The sequence below is a fragment of the Erpetoichthys calabaricus genome, chromosome 5, assembly GCF_900747795.2.
Source record: "Erpetoichthys calabaricus chromosome 5, fErpCal1.3, whole genome shotgun sequence".
NCBI classification, from domain to species: domain Eukaryota; kingdom Metazoa; phylum Chordata; class Cladistia; order Polypteriformes; family Polypteridae; genus Erpetoichthys; species Erpetoichthys calabaricus.
The window spans coordinates 101,588,615-101,610,455 of record NC_041398.2 but is presented as its reverse complement, the minus strand read 5'-3'; the positions used below and the strand labels follow the sequence as shown (position 1 = coordinate 101,610,455).

General features: G+C 37.1%; 1 protein-coding gene across 6 annotated transcripts in view; it reads left to right on the top strand.

Moving 5' to 3' along the window:
- The window catches only part of LOC114651841 (janus kinase and microtubule-interacting protein 1-like), a 558,596-nt gene that overhangs the window by 491,409 nt on the left and 45,346 nt on the right, over positions 1–21,841 (top strand). For all 6 annotated transcript variants that reach the window (XR_007935128.1, XM_051928216.1, XM_051928214.1 and 3 more), the window contains 4 exons: positions 1,115–1,216; positions 4,592–4,645; positions 13,709–13,774; positions 17,340–17,408. Coding sequence is in view for 5 of the 6 variants with exons in the window: in XM_051928216.1 (XP_051784176.1) it covers positions 1,115–1,216; positions 4,592–4,645; positions 13,709–13,774; positions 17,340–17,408 (291 nt within the window). In the remaining variant the exon portion in view is untranslated. The remainder of the gene's footprint in view (positions 1–1,114; positions 1,217–4,591; positions 4,646–13,708; positions 13,775–17,339; positions 17,409–21,841) is intronic.

Genomic DNA, 21,841 nt, shown 5'->3' with positions numbered 1-21,841 from the left:
ACTGCCTTAACATGTCTACTTTGTATACACCTGCCTCCACAGTGCCAGTTCTATTTTTATAAAGAGATGTAAATTATGCTGTAATATGTTAAATATGACTGTTGTTCAAATAAAAATTAAATGTTGCAAATACCAGCATACTTAGACATACAGTTTCTGCTTTTGACCATTTATTGAAATACATGCTTTCTAGCCAGCTGCATCTTCCAGTTTCAGTTTTTTTTTTTATTAGAATATTTAAAATTTTATTTGTGAATTAAAATTCAAAGCTTAGTTTTCTTGTAATTTCCAACAGCTGCTGTTTTATGGTGTACTCAAAGGTTTGTAATCACAAGACATACAAGTTAATGCTGTTACTTCAACCAAGGTATTTTATGAGTGATTAAAAGAGTTTTTATGTTTTAATTTATTGGCATATCGTGTTGCTTGGTTGGGAAAATATAAGTGTTCATTGCAAAACCAGTACAGTTTTTCATGAGCAACACATTTTCTGTAGAATTTGGTTTGATGTTGACAAATGTTCTGATTTTTTTTTTGGTATGTTTCCCTATTGTTTCCTGTTGTTTTTAACTCTGTCCTTCATTTAACATTTTGATACCTTTTCAGTTCTGCAGTCCATCTCATCGAGCTTCTCCACTCCATCACATAAAAGCATTCTTGATATATATATATATATATATACAGTATATATATATATATATATATATATATATATATATATATATATTTTTTTTTTTTTTTTGTTATTATTATTTGACATGGTTAATTTCAACAATTCCCTGCATGCGTTTTGATAATGTAAGTATCTGAAACCTTTTGTTTTGTATTTTGCATGCTAGATTGGAATGTTTTGTGGTAAAACAGGAGTGTGTGTGTGTGTGTATGGCTAGTGCATGTCGTCTTAAAACTTAATTTGCCTAATTCTTGAAAATCATCCAATTTCATCCCCCTAAGAAATCCAAAGTTTTCAGTTACCAACCCTGGAAAAATAATCGCTTTAAATGTATATTTATAGAATAGGCAGCTCCATAGTTGTAGAAAAATGCAGTACTATAGTAGAAAAGGATAAAGAAAATAAACCTTAACTACAAATATGTCAATATTTAATTTGCAGGAGCGTGAACGAAGGTCACCAGCTTTCAATCTTCATATTACAGCCTTCTCGGAGAACAATGGAAGTGCTCTCCAACTTCACTGCCACCAGGAGGGCATAAAGGTTAGAATATATAATCTATATTTTTACAAGAAGACCTTGTATTAAAATCAGGTAGACTTCATTCTGCATCTCCTGAAAAGGGATACATTTGCTACACTCCAAAAATATTAGATCACATTTTCTATTTTCCAAGAGTGGAGTCTTCCCCTGGCAGATCCTTAGGCAATTTAAAATTAGGAAAGAAATATACAATAATTCCCACACATTGTTAATGGTGTATCTTCGTTAATCTTTTGTAACTGTCCATCAAGTGTCCAAAACCTTGTCTAGATCTTATTGATCTGGTAGGGCAATGACTGTGCTTCAAAGCTCAAAGTGTAAGCATAAGAATCTTTCTGAGAAATGTACTTTTTACAATTTATGCCTTTGATCATATTTCAGTTATTTTTCTAATGACCATAGATGTAGACAAGGATGTGGAATTGACTGTAAATCAGCAGTGTTTAACTCATTTCCTACGTTGACATCACTGATTAATACAGTTTATTCTGGTGATCAATTCAAGTCCCTATACTGATCAATTTCCTATACTGTCTGTCCTGAGCAGGATCACAGACATCCTCAAATACCTAAAAGCTGTTCCCTAAGAAAAGCCGAAGCAATTTACTTTTGTCTAGGAGAAAATAACAACCTAAGATTTTGAAGGACAATTCATCTTTTCCTATAAGTGGTAGATCTCCTTTGCACAAATCAGATTTCATGGACAGATGAAGAAAAAATAATATCAGCTTTAAACTATAAAAATGCCTCTCTTAATACCTGAGAACAGAACTAATTTAGGATTAAATTTACATTGTTATTGTACATATAAAAGCCACAGACGAGATAGCAAAAAGTGCTTTTTAATGGCCTTAGAAACCAATGTCCTGTTTAGAATATGGTGGAGGTTTTCACTGTAAGTACTGAATGCAACAAACTGTGTAGTACAAAGGCCATAGGCTCCCAGTATGTATACAGTATATTGAATAAAATATGTAGAAGCACTTGTTTGTATTCATTAATCAGATGTAGACTGAACTTGAATCATATTGCATATTTAAACATATCTTTGAAAAAGATAGTGAGCTGGTTTACTGTTTTATGACTACTACAGCATCATTATTTCCTCTTAAAATATCGTTTGATCATCAGTTAAAATCTAGTTTCCAGCACCTTGCATACTATAACTCAGGCTGAAGGGTATTATGCCATGGTGAACCTTTTTCTTAAAGATTTAGCCCACTAATCTAATTCCTGTTTTGCTTTGCAAATAATTTTTTCTTGTGTTACCTGATTTTAATTCCATGTCTTACAGTATTTCCATCTCTATCTTTTTAATCTTCTTCACTTTTTCTTCTGTTATAGTGATCGACTTACACTCACTAGATAAGATATGAGTTTTTTTCCCCAAGGGATTTCCTTTTCCTTTCAACAATATTCTTCATATCTCTTTGTGTATCTCTACTTAAGTTCAACTCAGAGTGGACATTTTTCCCTGCACTATTCTGAGATGTTGAAAGATTAACAGAAAGATTTGAGGCCACTGTATTAGCTTTCTTTGCAATGCAACCAATCCCTTTTCCCTTTTGCTTTAGCAATAGATGTCACTGTGCCCATACTTGCCTAAGTGTAATTTTGGCCTTAATTCTTAAACAGATTTGCACATTTTTCTGAACCAGCATCTTCCTACTTATTGGCTTCTGTCACCAATGCTATACAACAGCAAGACCAAGGTTTACCACTATTGATGAGCAAATCATGCAGAGTTTGCTTCATTGTAAGTTCAACACAGTCACAGAAATGTGTGGAAACTTTGCCAGCCTCCTAAAAATGCTTTGAAGTTAATGGGAAGAAAATAGGGAGAAACTGAACTAGTTTTGAGTAGATGATAATAGTAAAATGGTGAAAAAGTGTCCCAGAATGCAGTATCTGCCAACTGTGTTGGACTGATTGTTGTGGCCAGATATGTGATCTGAGTCGTGATGTTGCAGTACTAATCACCTTGCCTCATATAGCAAAAACATATATCTGCAAACAAAATACAACAAATAGCCCCAAACTAGCAATAAATAAAATAAAACATACTGTATATATGGTCAAATATGTGGTCATAGAGTTCCATTCTTGGGGTATACATCAACCCTGCGACAAAGTGGTTGCTTGGGACTGGCTCACTCCATTGTTTGGAGCTGTGGTTCAGGCACAGCTGGAATTTTTTTTTTTTGTTTCCGATGTATCTGTCCAGATGCTTCACACATTTTTCCTCCATCAAGATGATAGCAACACTTTGTAAATAATAATAAATCTTTTTATTATTATTACTATTTCACAGTGTCTCATGTACATGTATTTTTTGATGAACGAAGCAGGAGTGCTCCTTTAAGGCTTGTTTTCACTCATAACTGTGTCACATGGCTAATTATGCAAGCAACTAAGAGATCCTTTCTTATATTCACCCACATTTATAGACAATATATATTTATGTATAGCAAAATATTGTCTTAATTAGGTTCTTGTTAGAACCTTAGAACAATCTAGATGAGAAAAGGCCATTCAGTCCAACAAAGCTTGTCTGTCCTATCCAAATAATTCTTCTAAAAAAACAAGAAATCTAGTTTGGAAGGTTCCTAAATTCTTATTGCCTACCACATTACTTAGTAATTTATTCCCTGTGTCTATGGTTCTCTGTGTAAAGAAAAAAAATACTTCCTGATATTTGTGTGAAATTTACCCTTACCAGACTCCAATTGTGTCCTAGTGTTCCTGATGAACTTATTTTAAAATAAGTCTCAATCTACTGTACTAATTCCCTTCATAATTTTATAAACACTTCAATCATGCCACCTCTTAATCTTCTTTTGCTTAAACTGTATAGACTCAGCTCTTTTAATCTTTCTTCATAATTCATTCACTGTAGCCCTGCAATCAGCCTAGTTGCTCTTCTCTGGACCTTTTCTACCGCTGCTATGTCCTTTTTGTAGCCTGAAGACCCAAACTGTGCGTGGTACTCCAGAGGAGGCCTCACCAGTGCATTATAAAGCTTCAGCATAACCTCCTCGAACTTGCGCTTTGTACATTGTGCTATATAACCTAACATTCTGTTTGCCTATTTAATGGTTTCTGAACACTGTTTGACAGTTGATATCGTAAAGTCCTTCACGTCTCTTAAATCCTTCTCATAAAGTTTACTTCTGATTTTTGTAGGCTAATTCTACAGTACTGCCTTGTAAAATAGAATTAATTTCCACTGAAAATAAGGATATAATAAATTACATAACAGTACAGTCAGAATGCTTTAGTATATGGATAATTTGACAAATATTAATTTTATAGAAGGGGTTTGGTTTAGTCCTTATTTCCATGGTAGACAGTATATTATCTGTCTTGTCTTTTCAGGATGTTGTCATTCCTGACCTCATGAAGAAACTGGACATACTGGGAGATAATGGCGTAAGTCCCACCTATTCACTTTACTTAATTATACATCACCTTTAATATTGATTCTTAATGCTTGTGATAGATCATGCCTTTATTCTTGTTTTCATTACAGTTATCAGCTTTTCTATCCTTGTTAGTGTAGTTCTAATATGGAAGCAATAGGTTGTAAGGAGGGAATTGAACCACTGGATTAGACAACAGGTCATTGTAGGGTACATACAAACACAATCATGCATGTATTCGTTTCTTGATTTAAGGGCCACTTGAAGCAACCAGACAACCTGACAGCACGTCTCAAGAACAATCTTAAAGTAAAGCAAACAAATTGTGATTATGCAAAAACCACTTAATAAATATAAATAGACATGTAAGCTGTTTGTATGTTTTGTTTGATTGCTTGTTGGTTAGCCAATCATGCAAAAACAGCTGCAATGATTTTCACAAAATTTTGCATATGCGTTGCCATTGATCCAACTTAAAATACAGACTATATGGCATATCTGGAAAAAGGGTTCTAAAGGGAGGAGCACAACCCAAAAACCAGCACTGACATGGGAACTACAATTTCCATGATGCAGCAGGAATGGGCTGGGCCTATAAGAGGGCATTGTCATCAGTGCACACAAACTTTTACACTAGCCAACGTGAGATCTCCTCTAAACCCACAGGTACAGTGTTTTCTTCTAATATGGATTAGTTTGATTAAAGCTTTTGTTTGAAATTATGTCCTTTTGTCTCATCGTGGCTTGTGTCTACCCATTTTGAAATTATAAAAGAAAGTTTTTCCCATTTATCCCTGGGCAATGACAAGTACTTTAGCTAGTATGTAACTGTTACTTCTAGCAATTATAGTTTTATTGTGTGCAAGCTTATTTATAGCACACATAATAAATGTTTGCATTATTAGTAGAGATCACTATTTGTTAAACATTATTGAGAAGTTTCACAAAAACTTGCTTTGATCTGTGTGGTCAGTAGCTTCACTTCAGTGGTCTGGAGCCAGATAGCAGGCAGTTCATCAAAAGCTTGACAGCAACACATTTTTCAGCATATCAAGTAAAATTTAATTATAATTATATTTTGTTTAGCTTGTTTGTGTCTTTAACATTCTTTAAGGCATTGTATTGCGTGCAGTCTTTGTCAATTTCCTGCAGTCCACTGGATTAATAATAAATGGGTCAAGTCACAGTCACTGTGCTTGAGGGCATAATAAAATTTAAAAATTAATTTAAAAAATAATTTTTAGTTAATTTAACACATTTTGATCATTTTTTGATATTTTTATGATATGCAAATATTTGGCTTGCTCTAACATTTAGTATCATTTAGTATTCATTGGTGGGATTATAAATTAAATTTGAATCTTGGGAGTTTCTTTCAAATTTACACACTAATACAAAATACTAATGTACTACTGGATCCTATCAAAGTTAATAATTTTGTTTGAGAGAGTAAGGTTTACAAGAATAACACTATGAAGACTATAAAGCCATATTATACTTGTAGGTGGGAATTGTTTAGAAGGGTTTTTAAATGGTTACTATATTGTTCTTAATTGATTAATTTGTTGTGCTGGATAAGCACATCTAATAGAATTTCCATATACTGTAGCCAGAAAGTAAATATTATCAAGTAATAGTAATAGTACTTTTCAAAGAGAACATGTGTCATGACTCAATTGGCACACAATAAATAAAAAAACAAGCTTTTGCCAGTGACCATTAATAGTATATGATGACGTTGAAATGAAAATGCTATATGATGCAAACCCTATGCCACTAAAACCCAACAGAACAGAAGATATCATGTCACTTGTGTAGCAGACCAAAGCCAGAAAAAGTTCTTAACATTAACTTGACATTAAGTTGCTCTATGGAGCTTTGAAATGCTGTAAAACAGTAACAAAAAACACCAGGGGCAAACAGTATGTTCAAGAAGAGAAAACAAAATAGGGTAATTGTAAGTTTAAAAAAATGCTCAAAAACAGCTTGCTTCGACAGCTTTGGTACTGTTTCTATACAATGGTCATTGTACTGCCACACATCAATGCACGCATACAGCAGTCCTACTAGGTGTGAGCACGCTGATGCCATCCAGTATGCGTGACTGTGCCAGTTATGATGAATTCACTATGATGTGGATAAAAATAGGAAATATGGAGAATCTAATTTTTAGCTGTGACTCCTCTCAACATGATGAGATTAAAGTAATTTAAGACCCATTTCTTTGTTGGTTTTTTGTACTCTTCGTGTTAAACTGTCGAAAATCTGACATAAACCTAACTAAACACACTTTGGTGGCATAGGTCTGTGTTCCAATAAGCCATGTGCTATATTGTATCACTAGTCTTTAAAATCCTGATTCATGCTGTTGCAGTTTACAGTGTACAATGAGGAAAAAATAATTATTAGCAGAAAAGGATGAAGGACACAGCTTTCACTGCATTTATATAGTGAACAAATAGCACGCAAGATCAGCCCTGTTACCCCATATTCCTACATCACCTCCCACAACACAGGCCGAAGGATACTATCATATGCATTTTCCAAATCTACAAATCACATGTAGATTGGGTTATCATACTCTAATGCACCCTCCAATAACTGCACCATAAAGAAGAACTGGTCTACTGTTCCAGGCCAGGATGAAATCTACATTTTTCCTTTGTCTTTGGCATGACCAATGAATTGATGCTTCCCTCCAGCACCCTGGGATATGCCTTACCTGTAGTTGGAGTACACTCTTTGGTCACCTTTCTTAAATATGGGGACGACCACTCCAGTCTGCCATTCCAAGACTGCTTTACCCTCCTTCTATGTAAAACTGAATAGACACATTATCCATGCTATTCCTATAACATTCAGTGCTACCAACATCTTTAGCTGTATTTCATCTTACCACCAACCTTGCCACCATGGTGTCCTTGGATTCCATAGTGAATTTGACAACAATGATGGGATCCCCTACCTGAAGTGTTCAAAACTCATAGGACAGCATGTTCACCAGACTGAGGATTTCCTCAAAACATTTCTTCCACCAATCAGTAGTTTCTCCAGAAGAGTTTAGCAGCTCTCAAACCCTGCTTAACACAGTCTGGGCAAGGTCACACTGTCCCCTCCTGTGGCATAAAAACAGTTTTCCAGAATAGCCTCAAAGCCATCCGATATTCTTTCTCAATGGTCTCTCCAAACCCCTCCCTTGTTTGTGCTTTTGCTTCCACAACCACTTTTGCACAGTACGCTTAGCCTGTCAGTACTTCCAAACCAAGTCAGGAGACCCCACAGACGGCATTTCTCTGGATGCCTCCTTCTTCAGGCTGACAGCTTCCCTCATCTTCAGTATCTGTCACTGAGTCCTAGAGATTCCCTGACTGCCGAAAGACCACAGCTTTTAGCAGTCAGATCCACAACTGAGGTCTTGAACAGGGTCCATTTGGACTCAATCTCTCTGACCTCTCTCTGCAGTTGGGAGAAATTCTTTTGGAGGTTGGAGTTGAACTCATCATGAATGCAAGCATCATTCAGACATTTTCAGAAAAGCTTAACTGTTCATCTAGGGTCCCCTGGTCTATCCAGCCTATGCCCCTTGCTATAAATCCAATTCACTACCAAATGGTGGTGATCAGTTGACAGCTCTGCCCCTAATCAAAGTGTCTAAAGCAGATCAAATGACACAACAAGAATGTCATTCTTCAACCTTTGGCCCAAGATGCTGTGGTACCAGGTACACTTATGAGCCTCCTTGCGTTTGAACATAGTGTTTGTTATGGACAATCTATGCATAGCACAGAAATCCAATAAAAATTCACCATTTTGGTTCAGATCCAGTCGCCTGTTCCTTCTAATTGGGCCCCTCCAGGTATCTCCAGTACTTCCAGCATGAGTACCCAATAAGGCCACTGAGTTAGTGAAAGTAACCCTTTCAAGCACCTTTTATAAATAGACTGAATAATCTAAAAGCTGTTTGTTGCATATGCATGAAAAACAATCAGAGTTTTTCTCTCTGCAGCTCATGGAGATTTTGAGGCAACCTTCATGTCTACCGGAGAAAACTTCAATTGCACAGACCTCATCTAGGAGTTTCTGTGCATCCCCACACCCCCAAACAATTATTTTGCTTCCAGAACCCATGCTATGTGTGGAGGTGATACCAACTATATCTAACTGGTACTTTTCCACCTCCCACACCAGCGTAGGCTCTTTCCCTCCCAGAGAGGTAATGTTCCAAGTTCCCAAAGCCAGTCTCCATTGCTGGGGTCTAGTCCATTTAAGTGTTTCCCGATTATTGTTTCTGACCTTCACCCTTTCATATTGCAGGTAGTGAACCCAGAGCATGGCTCCACATTACCATATCAGTTTGCTTGGCATTAAGTCAAATTTGTTTACTCTCTTTACTTGTGGAAGTTAAGGAGTAGCCTTATTCTTTTATGAAGATGATAATGTTCCTCGTGCTACCTCTTAAAGTGACCTTCAGCATGCACTCGAGTGATCTTCTGCCCTTGTGTGAAGTAGCTGTGATAAGGTTAAGCACCTCATAGGTCTGAGGTTATGGTTCTCTCTTGGAACAACTGCCCTTACTGGATGAGTTCAACTATCTCTGGCTCTTGTTCTCAAATAATGGAAAAAAGGAATGTGAGATCGACAAGCGGATTGGAGCAAAGGCAGCTGTTCTGCTTGTCCTGTACCATTCAATGCTGAAGCAGGAGCTTAGTCTAAAGACAAAACTCTTGGTTTTATCACTTGATCTACATCCCTGTTCTCATCTATGGTGATGAACAGTGGGTAATGACTGAAAGAATGAGTTGGTGAGTACAAGGGGTATAAATAAGGTTTCTTCACAGGGCGGCTGGGTTTGACACTCTGTGATATGATGAGCAGCTCAGCAATTTGTAAGAGCCTCAGAACAGAGTTGCTGTTTCTCTGGATCAAGTGGAGCCAGTTGAAATACTTCGGCATTTCATAAGGATACAGCTCCAGGCATGTCCTACTGGGTGGAGACGGTGCAGCAGACCCAGAACACTTAGGAGAGATTTGGCTGGTTTCGGAACACCTGTGAATTCCCCAAGAAGTGCTGGATTCTGTAGCTGGGGACAAGTAAGCCTTGGCTTAGCTGCTCTGCCTGCTGCCAACATGACCCTTACCAGGAAAAGCAGTTAAGAAAATGAGATGAGATAAAATGAGGATGAAGGAGAAATCAATATTTATGTTTTTCTAAGATCTAAAATTAATTTCTTAAGGTCTAATAGTTACAGTAGTCATTTGATTTTCTTTATAGTCTTTTGTTTTATATAGTTCTTGCAGTATTTTTGGAATAATTGCTAAAGTAGCTTTGAGTCCACTGTTACTTTACACCATGCCCACCACTGTGTTTTCAACAATTATTTTTTTTTGTCTGTTTCTGGTACCTTTTACTGGTTTGACTCCATCATCCATTTTCATGCTTTTCATGTAGTCCATTTTCTTGTGCTCAGTCCTTTGTGACTTGGTTTACTTTGCATTGTGCTTCAGACCTTCTGTGTATTTACCATCAGTGACTATAGAAAAATACTGTCAAAAATATTCAGAGTAAACAGTACAACAGTAGGCGTTAGAGTGCAGTTTTGGAGAATGTCATCTTATTTGCTCAACATGAAGCAAATCAAGTTATCAGAGCTTGTTTCTTTAATTTAATTTCTGTTTATTTTTGTTTCTAAAATATTTGTGTATACTTTTTACTGCAAGATGAAGATTTATTGCTGGCTTGTGTAAAACTGCATTTTAATCTTTTTCTGGTGGAATAATAGTCTAATCTTCATGAAACTAAGACTAAATAGATTTGTAGTAAAGGGGGAATTACAGTTGTAATTTACCTAAACTGTTTAATTTGACAGATCACAATGCTGCTGCCTTATGTTTAATTTAGTTTGTGCCACCATAGCCTCATTTGCATCATTTCAAAGTGCACACATCCATCAGTTTATTCAATGACAGAACCCACCCAAGTAATGTTCTTGTTTGTCTTAATTTTTATTTTATTGCTTTCAGTCATTGTTGTGCTTTCCATATTCCCCCTGTGGTACTTGGGCATTCATCTATTAATATGCCAATGATGTGAACAATTTTGCAGTGTTATTTGTATAAATGCCGGTAACATCTGCAGTGTCATCTCACAAACATTTTAAAAAAGGGGGAAAATATGGTAATGGTCATCATAAACCTCTTTGGAATGGTGAATGATTTTGTTGATTCAGAAAATGACAGTGCCTTGAAACTGCTAGACTTGGATGGTAGTTTCCATTTTTAAAAAGAGGTGCAAGATTGTGTGTTTTAATTCCTGAGGTCTCACATTACTCCGCTTCACAGGAAAAAACTGAGCTGGAGTACCTTAATGCCTACTTTGTCCAAGAGTTTGATCAAATATCCAGGTGGAACAATGAAGAGCATGTCATGGACATGAAAAAATGGAACAACACATTGTCCTTGCATAGATATTAGAGGGTCATGGCAGCTTGACAACTTTTTTTTTTTTTTTAAACAAGTATTTTACAAACTTACAACAAGGATGATGTCCATGAACCATGCGTTGTCTTGTGGAAGGACTACAAGAGTATGGAAGTCCAAAGCCACCTCTGTGTGCCATTGTGTCCCTGTGTTTATAAAGTGAGGGCCATGTTTGGAAACTTCACATTTAAATGCCTTGACATTAAATTGAATTAATTTAGCATGGGCACTGGACACAGTCAAGTGTGAGTCTTGTCTCCTTCTTAATGAAAACCATGAAGAAGAAAGATTTCAAGGTGCAGTTCAGATTTGGAGAGTATCCAGTTTGTAAATGCAAGGCCTGTATCTCCTGTTGTTGGTAGATAATGATGTATTATTTGCCTCACTAGATTGTCCTTTCAAATGCACACTACAGTAGTTAACAGCTGAGCAAGATGCAATTGGGCTGAGCATTAGCACCCTGAATAATCTGAGGTCATGATTCTGTCTTGAAAGAGTATGGCCTATTTCCTGCAAATAAGAGGTGAGCATCAGCACCAGGTGGAGAACTTAAGATTCTTTGTCGCCTTCTTGATGAGTAAGGCTAAGTGTGATTGTGAGAAATCATTTTAGTAGTGGCAGTTTTGCAGGAATTTTAAAATTCTGTGATGATGAAAAAAGAACTCGGTTCTAAGATAAAGCTTTCTACATCTTCGTCACATACTGAAAAATCTGGATAATGACTGAAAGAATAAAATTGGCAGTACAATTCACCTTACTGTGTGTATGGAGTTGGCTATACTGTATGCCAGCTCTAAACTAGCCTGTAATAAGGGTTTATATGTGTTCATAAAAGTGAGTTTAAATGAACTGTTACCCTGCCTAATATTGGCTGACAAGCTGGGAAAGTTGAGCAGCAGGTTGGGGTGATAAAGGATAAAGATGGAAACCTCCTCACAAATGAGGAGAGTGTGTTGAGCAAATGGAAAGAGTACTTTAAGAGGTTGATCAGTGAAGAGAATGAGAGGAGAGAAGGTTAGATGATGGAGTGAGAGTGAACCAGGAAGTGCAATGGATTAGCAAGGAGGAAGTAAGGACATCTATGAAGAATGGGAAGGTTGTTGGTCCAGATGACATACCTGTGGAAGCATGGAGGTGTCAAAGAGAAACAGCAGTGCAGTTTTTAACCAAATTGTTTAATGCAATCTTGGAAAGTGGGGGGAGAAGAAGTGTACTGGTACCAATTTTTAAGTAGGGAGATGTTGTAACTACAGAGGGATGAAATTGATGAGCCACAGCATGAAGTTTTATGAAAGAGTAGTGGAAGCTCGGTAAAGAAAGGAGGTGATGATAGCAAGCAACAGATGCAATGTTTGCTCTGATGGTGTTGATGGAGAAGTATAGCGAAGGACAGAAGGAGTTGCATCGTGTTTATGTGGACTTGTAGAAAGCATATGACAGGATGCCTAGAGAGGAGTTGTGGCACTATATGAGGAAGTTGGGAGTGGCAGAGAAGTATGTAAGAGTGGTACACGTTATGTATGAGGGAAGTGTGACAGTGGTGAGATAAGCAGTAGGAGGAATGGATGAGTATAAGGTTGAGGTAAGATTACAACAGGGATCTGCTCTGAGCCCTTTGTTATTTGCAGTGGTAATGGGACAGTTTGATGACCTAAGATTAGACAGGAGTCCCTGTGGACAATGATGTCTGCTGATGACATTGTGATCTGTAACAAGAGTAGGAAGCAGGTTGAGGAGACACTGGAGATGTGGAGACATGCTCTGGAAAGGAGAAGAATGAAGGTCAGTAGGAACAAGACAGAATACATGTGTGTGAATGAAAGGGAGGTCAGAGGAATGATGAGGATGTAGGTAGTAAAGCTGGCAAAGGTGGATGAGTTTAAATACCTAGAATCAACAGTACAGAGTAGCTGGGAGTATGAAAGAGAAGTGAAGATGAGAGTTCAGGAAGGGTGGAGTGGCTGGGGAAGAGTGTCAGCAGTGATTTGTGACAGATGGATATCATGAAGAGTGAAAGCGAAGATCTACATGACAGTAATGAGACCACCTATGTTATATGAGTTGGAGATCGTAGCACTGACCAAAAAACAGGAGACAGAGCCTGAGGTAGCAGAATTAAAGATGTTAAGATTTGCATTGCATCCATCCATCCATTTTCCAACCCGCTGAATCCGAACACATGGTCACGGGGGTCTGCTGGAGCCAATCCCAGCCAACACAGGGCACAAGGCAGGAACCAATCCCGGGCAGGGTGCCAACCCACTGCAGTTTGCATTGCATTTCAGTTTTTTATTTGGAATACATTTGCAAATGTTAATATTTTTACTTTGTCTTTCTGGGGTATTGAATCTTATTTGATTTGGGGAGAAAATTCATTTAAATGATTTTAGTACAAGGCTCTAATGTAGCAAATTGTGAAAAAGTGAAGGAGCCTGAATACTCCCTGAATCTGTTGTATGCATCATTTGGTACTAAAAAAAACAGATTTTTAATTACATTGTGTAATGCCTATTGCATTCTTTACCATAAAGGCTGAAAAGTTAGGGATTTGAAATCCCTGGGAAATCCCATAATCATTAATATCTCTTGATTGCAGAATCTGCGAAATGAAGAACAAGTTGCTGTGATACAAGCCGTAACTGTACTGTCACTATGTGAAAAGGTAAAGCCTTGACATCCGAAGAGCAATTTTGGCCTTCTTTATTCTTTATAAGTGTATTGTTGCTGTTAATTTGTTCTGATTTGTCTGAACATTTTTTAAATCAATTTTTTAAAGCTGTCCAGAAACTTCTTTACTTTGGCTCCTTTGTTTCTTTTCTTTATGCCAAGAGCAAACCTGGATTATGCTAATGTACAGTGCAGACAAAAACTATTTGTACACTATGAAAAAATGGCCGAATGTGGAAATAAAATTGAGGATATTGAAGACAAAACTTTAAAGACTGTCTCAAAAATTATATGTACTTGTGTGTTATGTAAAGAAACAAGAAAAAGATTTATTCAAAACATATTCTGGAAGTGTTTTCAAATTATGTATTTTATTGCCTTCAAACAATTACTTGTCCACCTAGCCATTCATACTGTAGAGTTGAACAAATATGGCACAATGGGAGGGGTTTCCAATGACAACTGAGATATTTTAACACAACACAACACAGCAAGTGTTCCAAAGATGCAGGTATTTGGATGCCCTTAGTATCTACAACTTGCCTTTGTGGTCATTCTCCACACAAGCATTTGTAGGGTTTGTTGAGTTTCCCAACATGGCTAAAACTGCTGAAATACCCAATTCATTGAGTGAGTCATAAAATTACACAATCAGTCTTTCTGTTCAAAAAATTGTCACCAGATTTTTGATATGAAGCACATTGCCATGCCCCACATCATTCATAAATTCAATAAGTCTGGTAAAACCATTAATTTGGAGGGAAGAGGGCCACAAATTGCAAGGCAAGTCAGGAAGGCTACTGGACTTCAGGTTTGCACACAAACAATAAAGAACAGGCTGAACAAATGTGAGCTGCATGGAAGGGTTCCTTGTATAGTCATTTATAAGTAAAAAGAACCAACTGAAACGTCTTAAATTTGCTGAAGAACATGTTGATAATTCTATCTGCTTCTGGAAGTAAATTTTATGGTCTGATGAATCCATCAGATGGTCATCAGAGAGTGTGGTACTACTCTGAGGAGGAGTATAGTCCCCAGTGCCTAAATCCAACCGTCAAGCATGGTGGTTGGTGTGTGCTGGTTTGGGGTTGCATGGCAGCTCCTGGTGTCGGCAATTTGCATTTCATTGAAGGCATCATGAATTCTCCTCTGCTGGCAAACTGCTTGAGCGTCACTACATTTTTCAGCAAGAAAACATCCCCAAGCACACTGCAAAGCGTGTCAAAGCCTTCCTCACCAAAAAAAAAGGTGAAAGTCCCCACAAAGTCTAGATCTCAATCCTATTGAGCACCTCTGGGGAGAGATGAAAAGGAAATGCCCAGCAGATCCACCAAACATGAAACACAATTTGAAAGACCTGGTCTAGCACACATGGGAGAGCCTTGACCCAGCCATTTGCAACACCCTAGTTGAAAGCATGCCCAGGAGGCTGCATGCTGCTGTTGCTGCTAAAGTAAGACCTAGCAAATACTGAGCAAGACTTTGAGAAAATTCCAATGGCCAGGTGTACAAATACAGTGGAACCTCGGTTCATGAGAATAATCTGTTCCAGAAAGTGACTCGTGAACAGAAATGCATATATTCCGAATCAAATTTTCCCAAAAGAAATAATGCAAATTTAATGAATCGATTCCACAACCCAGAAGTGTTGATAAACATGCATTGTATATAGTGAAAGGTACCCCTTACTCTTGAAACTTCTTGATGTGTCTCTCGGTGGCTGTTTTATCTGAGCTTGCAGCTTCGCCATGCTTTATGACACTGTGAATACCACTTCCTTTTTTAAACTTCTCAAACCATCATTTGCTCGCTTTAAATGATTCTGCTTCTGAATCACTCGTTCCAGTGGTTTTCTTAATGAGATTAGCATGCAACTTCCTCGCTTTTTCACATATGATTGCCTCGGAAACGCTATCACCTGTTAACTGTTTCTGGTTTATATACACTACAGCCTTTCAACATTATCCGTTTTTGATGATCTCTTTTTTCAGTCCTATGGTTATTTTCAGTAATTTCTTCATAGGTGAGTCCTTTAATGCTTTCTTTGGCGCTCCATGCTGGTCATATACTTTGTAACTCAACAGTAAAATACACTAAAAACTGCTAACATGTTTGCAATAAAAAAACTTGAGTATTAATTTGGACTGACTGACTCAAGATTCCTTTGTCATACTGATGCTGCACAAACTATACATGTTTCAAAACACTTGGATTCCGAGTAACTACTTGTGTACGGAGACAAATTTCATGATGGAAAAATGCTTGCATACTATATTACTCAAGAAGAGAGGTGCTTGTGAACAGAGCTTTCAATGTAATTGTTATGAAGGCAATACATTTCATAATTTGAAAACACTTCCAAAATGTGTTTTGAATAAATGTTTTTCTTGTTTATTTACATAACACAAGTAATTGTAACATTTTAGACAGTTTTTAAAGTTTGTTCTTTAATATCTTCTCTTTCATTTCCATTTTTGAACCTTTTTTTTTTTTTTTTTAACAATGTACAAATAATTTTTGGCTGCACAGTATAAGTACACCCCTCCCCAAGCGCCCCAATTGCTTATCTGCATAAAGAGGTGTGTGTGTGTCCTTTACAAATTACTTGAATAGAGTTAACTTAGACTCATGTGCTTGTCCCAGTTACGAGCTATGGCCATGAGGTATCCTCTCCACAGAATTATCCTTTGTCACAGAACAAATGCTCAGGAGAAGGATACATCTCCTAAGAGTCACTGCACTCTGCCACTGTGTGGCGATTTATTAAGATTGATGTAAGTAAAATTTATATGTATATTTTATGTTCAATATACACCACAAGCTGCTGGGTAAACTGGCTAACATGCAATGTGCTAACTTGAATTATGTAACAGCAATATAAAATCCATATAGTATATTTCAATAATGAAAATATGAGAACATATACCACTTTACCTCCTGATCTGGGTGGTTTCTCATCTAAATTAATCTGATATAAAATAACAACTTATTTTGCTGAAATAACTGTTATTTTAACATTGGCACAGTGGCTTGCACTGCCGCTTCATGAATCGAGTCCTAGGTTTGCACTCTCTGAACTAAACTTTAGGTGGAGTTTTGGTATTCTGTTTGTACAAGTACAGATTTGTAGTCCTATTAATAAGTGTGTGTGAGTTAGTGATGCCATCATTCCAAATTTATGGTTGGTACGGCCCTTTCCTTATAAGAAGTGGTAAATGAATTTGGAAATAAATGATATCTAGCTTCTCAATGAGCCTGAGGTATTAGATTTTCTAGTAGCTATTAAAAATGTCTTGTTTTAGGCCAATTATCTGATTATAAAAATGCTTTTCCAGTGATAGGTCAAACTTAAATATATTAGTTAGTTACTTTTGGATATGGATAGTGAGAAGTGATTAGGTAATATTTTTTGTTATTCAAGCAAAATAGAATGGTTTGTTATTCAGTAAAATGTGTGCACATGTGGCATCTCTAACAAATGAATAAAAGCATGTTCTTTTCTGTTTACCATATACAATAAAATAATCTGCTTTTTGTTTTGGGTCTGCCCATTTGTACAGTGGTTAAAGCAAATTGATAACACAGAGGCCGCCCTTACTCAGAAGATGCTGGACCTAGAGAATGAGAAGGTAGAAAGGTCATTTTACATTTTTGTAATTATTAATTTATATATATTAAAGGCATTTGCATAAAATAATGACCAAATAATATGAGGGGGTGTCAGGCTAAACTTAGAATATGGGATTTATTAGAAAATGGAATGAACTGTAACAGAACTGATGTCTTTTCTCAATGTAGTCTCCACCCTTCTCAATGCACTTGCGCCACCTGCCTGGAAGTGCCTGGATTCCCACAGAATAAAAGATTTTGTCTTGTCCCAGCAACCCCTTGTGCACCCGAGTTATTGTGGAACACTACATGCCGAGGGGTACTGCAGCCACTAGTGCAAGCTACTGTGACTTGCTGGAGACCAATGTGAAGGCTGCTATTCGATCCAAGTGGTGGAGACTGCTGTCTCAAGGAGTTCTTTTGCTGCAGGACAATGCCCGCGCACACACTGCTAAGAACATCAAGGCATGTCTGGAGAAACTGAAGTTTGAGGTATTTCCACATCCTCCTTATTCTCCAGAACCGGCACTGTGTGATTTCCACCTTTTTGGACTGCTAAAAAACATCTGGGTGATAGTCAATTCAAGACAGATGATGACGTGAAGAAAGCGGTGTATGAGTGGTTGCGAGGACAAGACAAAATCTTTTATTCTGTTGGAATCCAGGCACTTCCAGGCAGGTGGCGTAAGTGCATTGAGAAGGGTGGAGACTTAATTGAGAAATGACATCATCAGTTTTGTTAAGGTTTGTTCCATTTTCTAATAAATCCCATTTTCTAACTTTAGCTTGACTCCCCCTTGTAATTTTAAGGTATGCTTTTTGTTAAGAGAAAGCGCATCTATCTTTTGTTTTATAAATGTATAAATTTAGTATTCCATCATTTAACCTCTGTCTTTAAGGTTCTCATAAAGATTGGAAAACACAGTCCCTCGTTTGGAAACAGCAGATCTCTCATTTTGGCAGAGGATAATGGCCTCAGATTTTGAGTTGCTGATTTTCATAAAGCTTGCATTACATTCAGCTGCAAACTGCTTTAGCGCTTACCAGAGATTATATTAAAAAAATAACACTTTTTACGTTTTGATATATTTTGCAAAATATTGACAAACAGGAGATACAAGATGTATCCTTGCTAAATTCATATCAACATCTAAAAGGAATGGGACTTAATGCAAAGAATATGCGCACATCTCTTTCACTGCAAATACACAGATCTAATAATGTCCATTAGTGGTCACAGGAACCTATATTCTCATAGCACATCCTACATACAGTATATGTGCATCTGAAACACATATACAGCTATTCACACATCATTGCTAGTCTGCTGTTTATGAACAGAATTCAGATGCAGAAAGAGAAATCTGAAGTTCATCTACCAGCCAGAATCTACTTTCCAAAGGGCTTTTCCTAGAAAAGTGCAATTCCTCAATAGCAGCAGTATGACTTCTATACCCCTCTCTTTTAAAATGGAAACAAACACCTCGGTTGACCAATCCAGAAATGCTGCCTGTTTTTTTCCCTATGGAGTAGGATGCTTCCTGCAAACAACTTCAAAAGAAATCTCAACAGAGAATATATTATTCCATATATATAATTATTCCATATTCTCAATATACTGAGGGTATAGAATGAAACTAAACTTACCTGTTTAATTCAACAGCACTACACCAGAAAGAAACCCACCCACAAACTATAAAAGTCTGTTTTCCTTTAAACCTTGTAACAAAACAAATTTTTATAGATTGACTGTATTGAATTAAAAAAGTATCTGTCTATTAAAAGCTTAAAGTCTCTCAGTAGAAGTACAATCAGTATGGGTTGTATTTCAAGCATTGCACTGAGTTTGTTTTAGGAGGCCAGTTGCCATGATTATTTATTAGTAGCAAATCTGCAAGCAACACTGAAGTTATTTGTTCAGTTTACTTAAAGATACTCCTCTCTTTCAATAGTACAGGTTCCAAATGCACATCACCCAGTTGGGTATTGTGAATATGCCAAAACCTCTGTAGAGCTTCCCTAAGGATGACATCCCAGAGTAGAAAAGACAGTGAGATCGCCCTGATCAAGGTGCAGGGGTTTCAGGGACAGTGTAGTGATACTTCTGTCTAGGTGCAGCTTTTGGAGCTCCCTTATAATCAAACTCAATATCCACTGCTACCTGATTTTTTTTTTTAACAGTGGATTTTGTCAGACCTTTTTGTCGCTTATTCTGGCATAGAAAGAAGAGAAAAGTATATTGCAGAGAATCATTGTGCTTCTTTTGTTTTCTTGGTGTAAAGGAAAATCAAACATGAAATATTCAGTTGTGAATTGCTATTGCTGCAAAAATTATAACATTAGTACAGTTTTGCTGAAAACAGGCAGCTCTCCAATCCTGTTCACCTAATTCTTCCAAAAAACATAACATTGAGTTTTGAAAGTACTATAAGTAATACAGTCATGAAAAAATCTGGGAACCCCTCTTAATTCTTTGGATTTTTGTTTATCATTGGCTGAGCTTTCAAAGTAGCAACTTCCTTTTAATATATGCCATGCCTTATGGAAACAGTAGTATTTTAGCAGTGACGTTAAGTTTATTGGATTAACAGAAAATATGCAATATGCATCATAACAAAATTAGACAGGTGCACAAATTTGGGCACCCCAACAGAGATATTACATCAATACTTAGTTGAGCCTCCTTTTGCAAATATAACAGCCTCTAGACGCCTCCTTATAGCCTTTCATGAGTGTCTGGATTCTGGATGGAGGTATTTTTGACCATTCTTCCATACAAAATCTCTCCAGTTCAGTTACATTTGATAGCTGCCGAGCATGGACAGCCTGCTTCAAATCATCCCATAGATTTTCGATGATATTCAAGTCAGGGGACTGTGACGGCCATTCCAGAACATTGTACTTCTCCCTCTGCATGAATGCCTTTGTAGATTTCGAACTGTGTTTTGGGTCATTGTCTTACAACTCTGTTTGTGGCGTGAGTGCAGAAAGGGCTTCTTTCTCATCACCCTGCCATACAGATGTTCTTTGTGCAAATTGATGTACAGATACACCATCTGCAGTAACATGTTCTTGCAGGTCTTTGGAGGTGATCTGTGGGTTGTCTGTAACCATTGTCACAAACCTGCACATATGCCGCTCCTGTATTTTTCTTGGCCTGCCAGACCTGGGTGTAACAGCAACTGTGCCTGTGGCCTTCCCTTTCCTGATTACATTCCTTACAGTTGAAACTGACAGTTTAAACCTCTGAGATAGCTTTTTGTAGCGTTCCCCTAAACCATGATACTGAACAGTCTTTGTTTTTAGATCTTTTGAGAGTTGCTTTGAGGATCCCATGCTGTCACTCTTCAGAGGAGTCTCAAAGGGAAGCACAACTTGCAATTGACCACCTTAAATACCTTTTCTCATGATTGAACACACCTGTCTATGAAGTTCAAGGCTTAACAAGCTAATCCAACCAATTTGGTGTTGTAAGTAATCAGTATTGAGCAGTTACATGCATTCAAATAAGCAAAATTACAAGGGGACCCAAATTTTTGCACAGCCAGTTTTTCACATTTTATTTCATTTCATACAACTAAATACTGCTTCACTAAAAATCTTTGTTCGGAAAACATCCCAGTACTCGGATGTTCCTAGGAAATGAAAGACATACCACTGTTATCTTTTTTGTTGAAAGTAAAGTAAATTATTATGCAGGCTGAGAGGGGTTCTCAAACTTTTTCAAATGACTGTACTGTCTACTTCACTACTTTGTAATTTTTTTCAATGTGCCTGTAGTCATTTGCATGGTGAAAAACTTTCAAACGTTTGTGAGCAATCAGCCCTTAACAAGTTTCTTTTTGTATCCGCATGTTCTTGTGGAAGAATGTAATTTAATGTAATAACTGAAATTCACAGTAATAGTAAAAAAAATTCACTAATTCCTTTCAAAATTTAAAAAATGTAAGTTGTGTCATATCTTAATCTCCTTTTGCTTAACTGAAAAGGATCAACTCCTTTAATCCTTTTTTATACAGTACCTCTGTAAATCGGGGCAGCTGTTTAAGCAGTTTAATTAGGAATCAGATATGATTTGTGTCAGTGTTCATGACTCCACCACCAGAAAGACACTTAACCAAAATAAAATCCAAGGAGAAGCTACTTTTCCCTAAGAAATACATGGGGGCTCTGCGTCAAGTTTGCATGTTTTCTTGAACGATGCTATACAGATCAATTCTTCTATAGGAAAATTGTTTGCCTGACATATTATTTCTGGAGAAAGGCTAACACTGCATTATAAATTAACATCCTCATTTCAGTATTGAAAAAAGTTGATGGGGTCATGGTGTGTGGAAAAGAATGCATGATTTTTGCTCTTTATGTGGGTGTTCTTCAGGAGACAGGTAGGCTGGTTGAAGCACAGTTGGGTCATGCATCAAGGCAATCATCCAAAACATATAAGTAAGTCTAA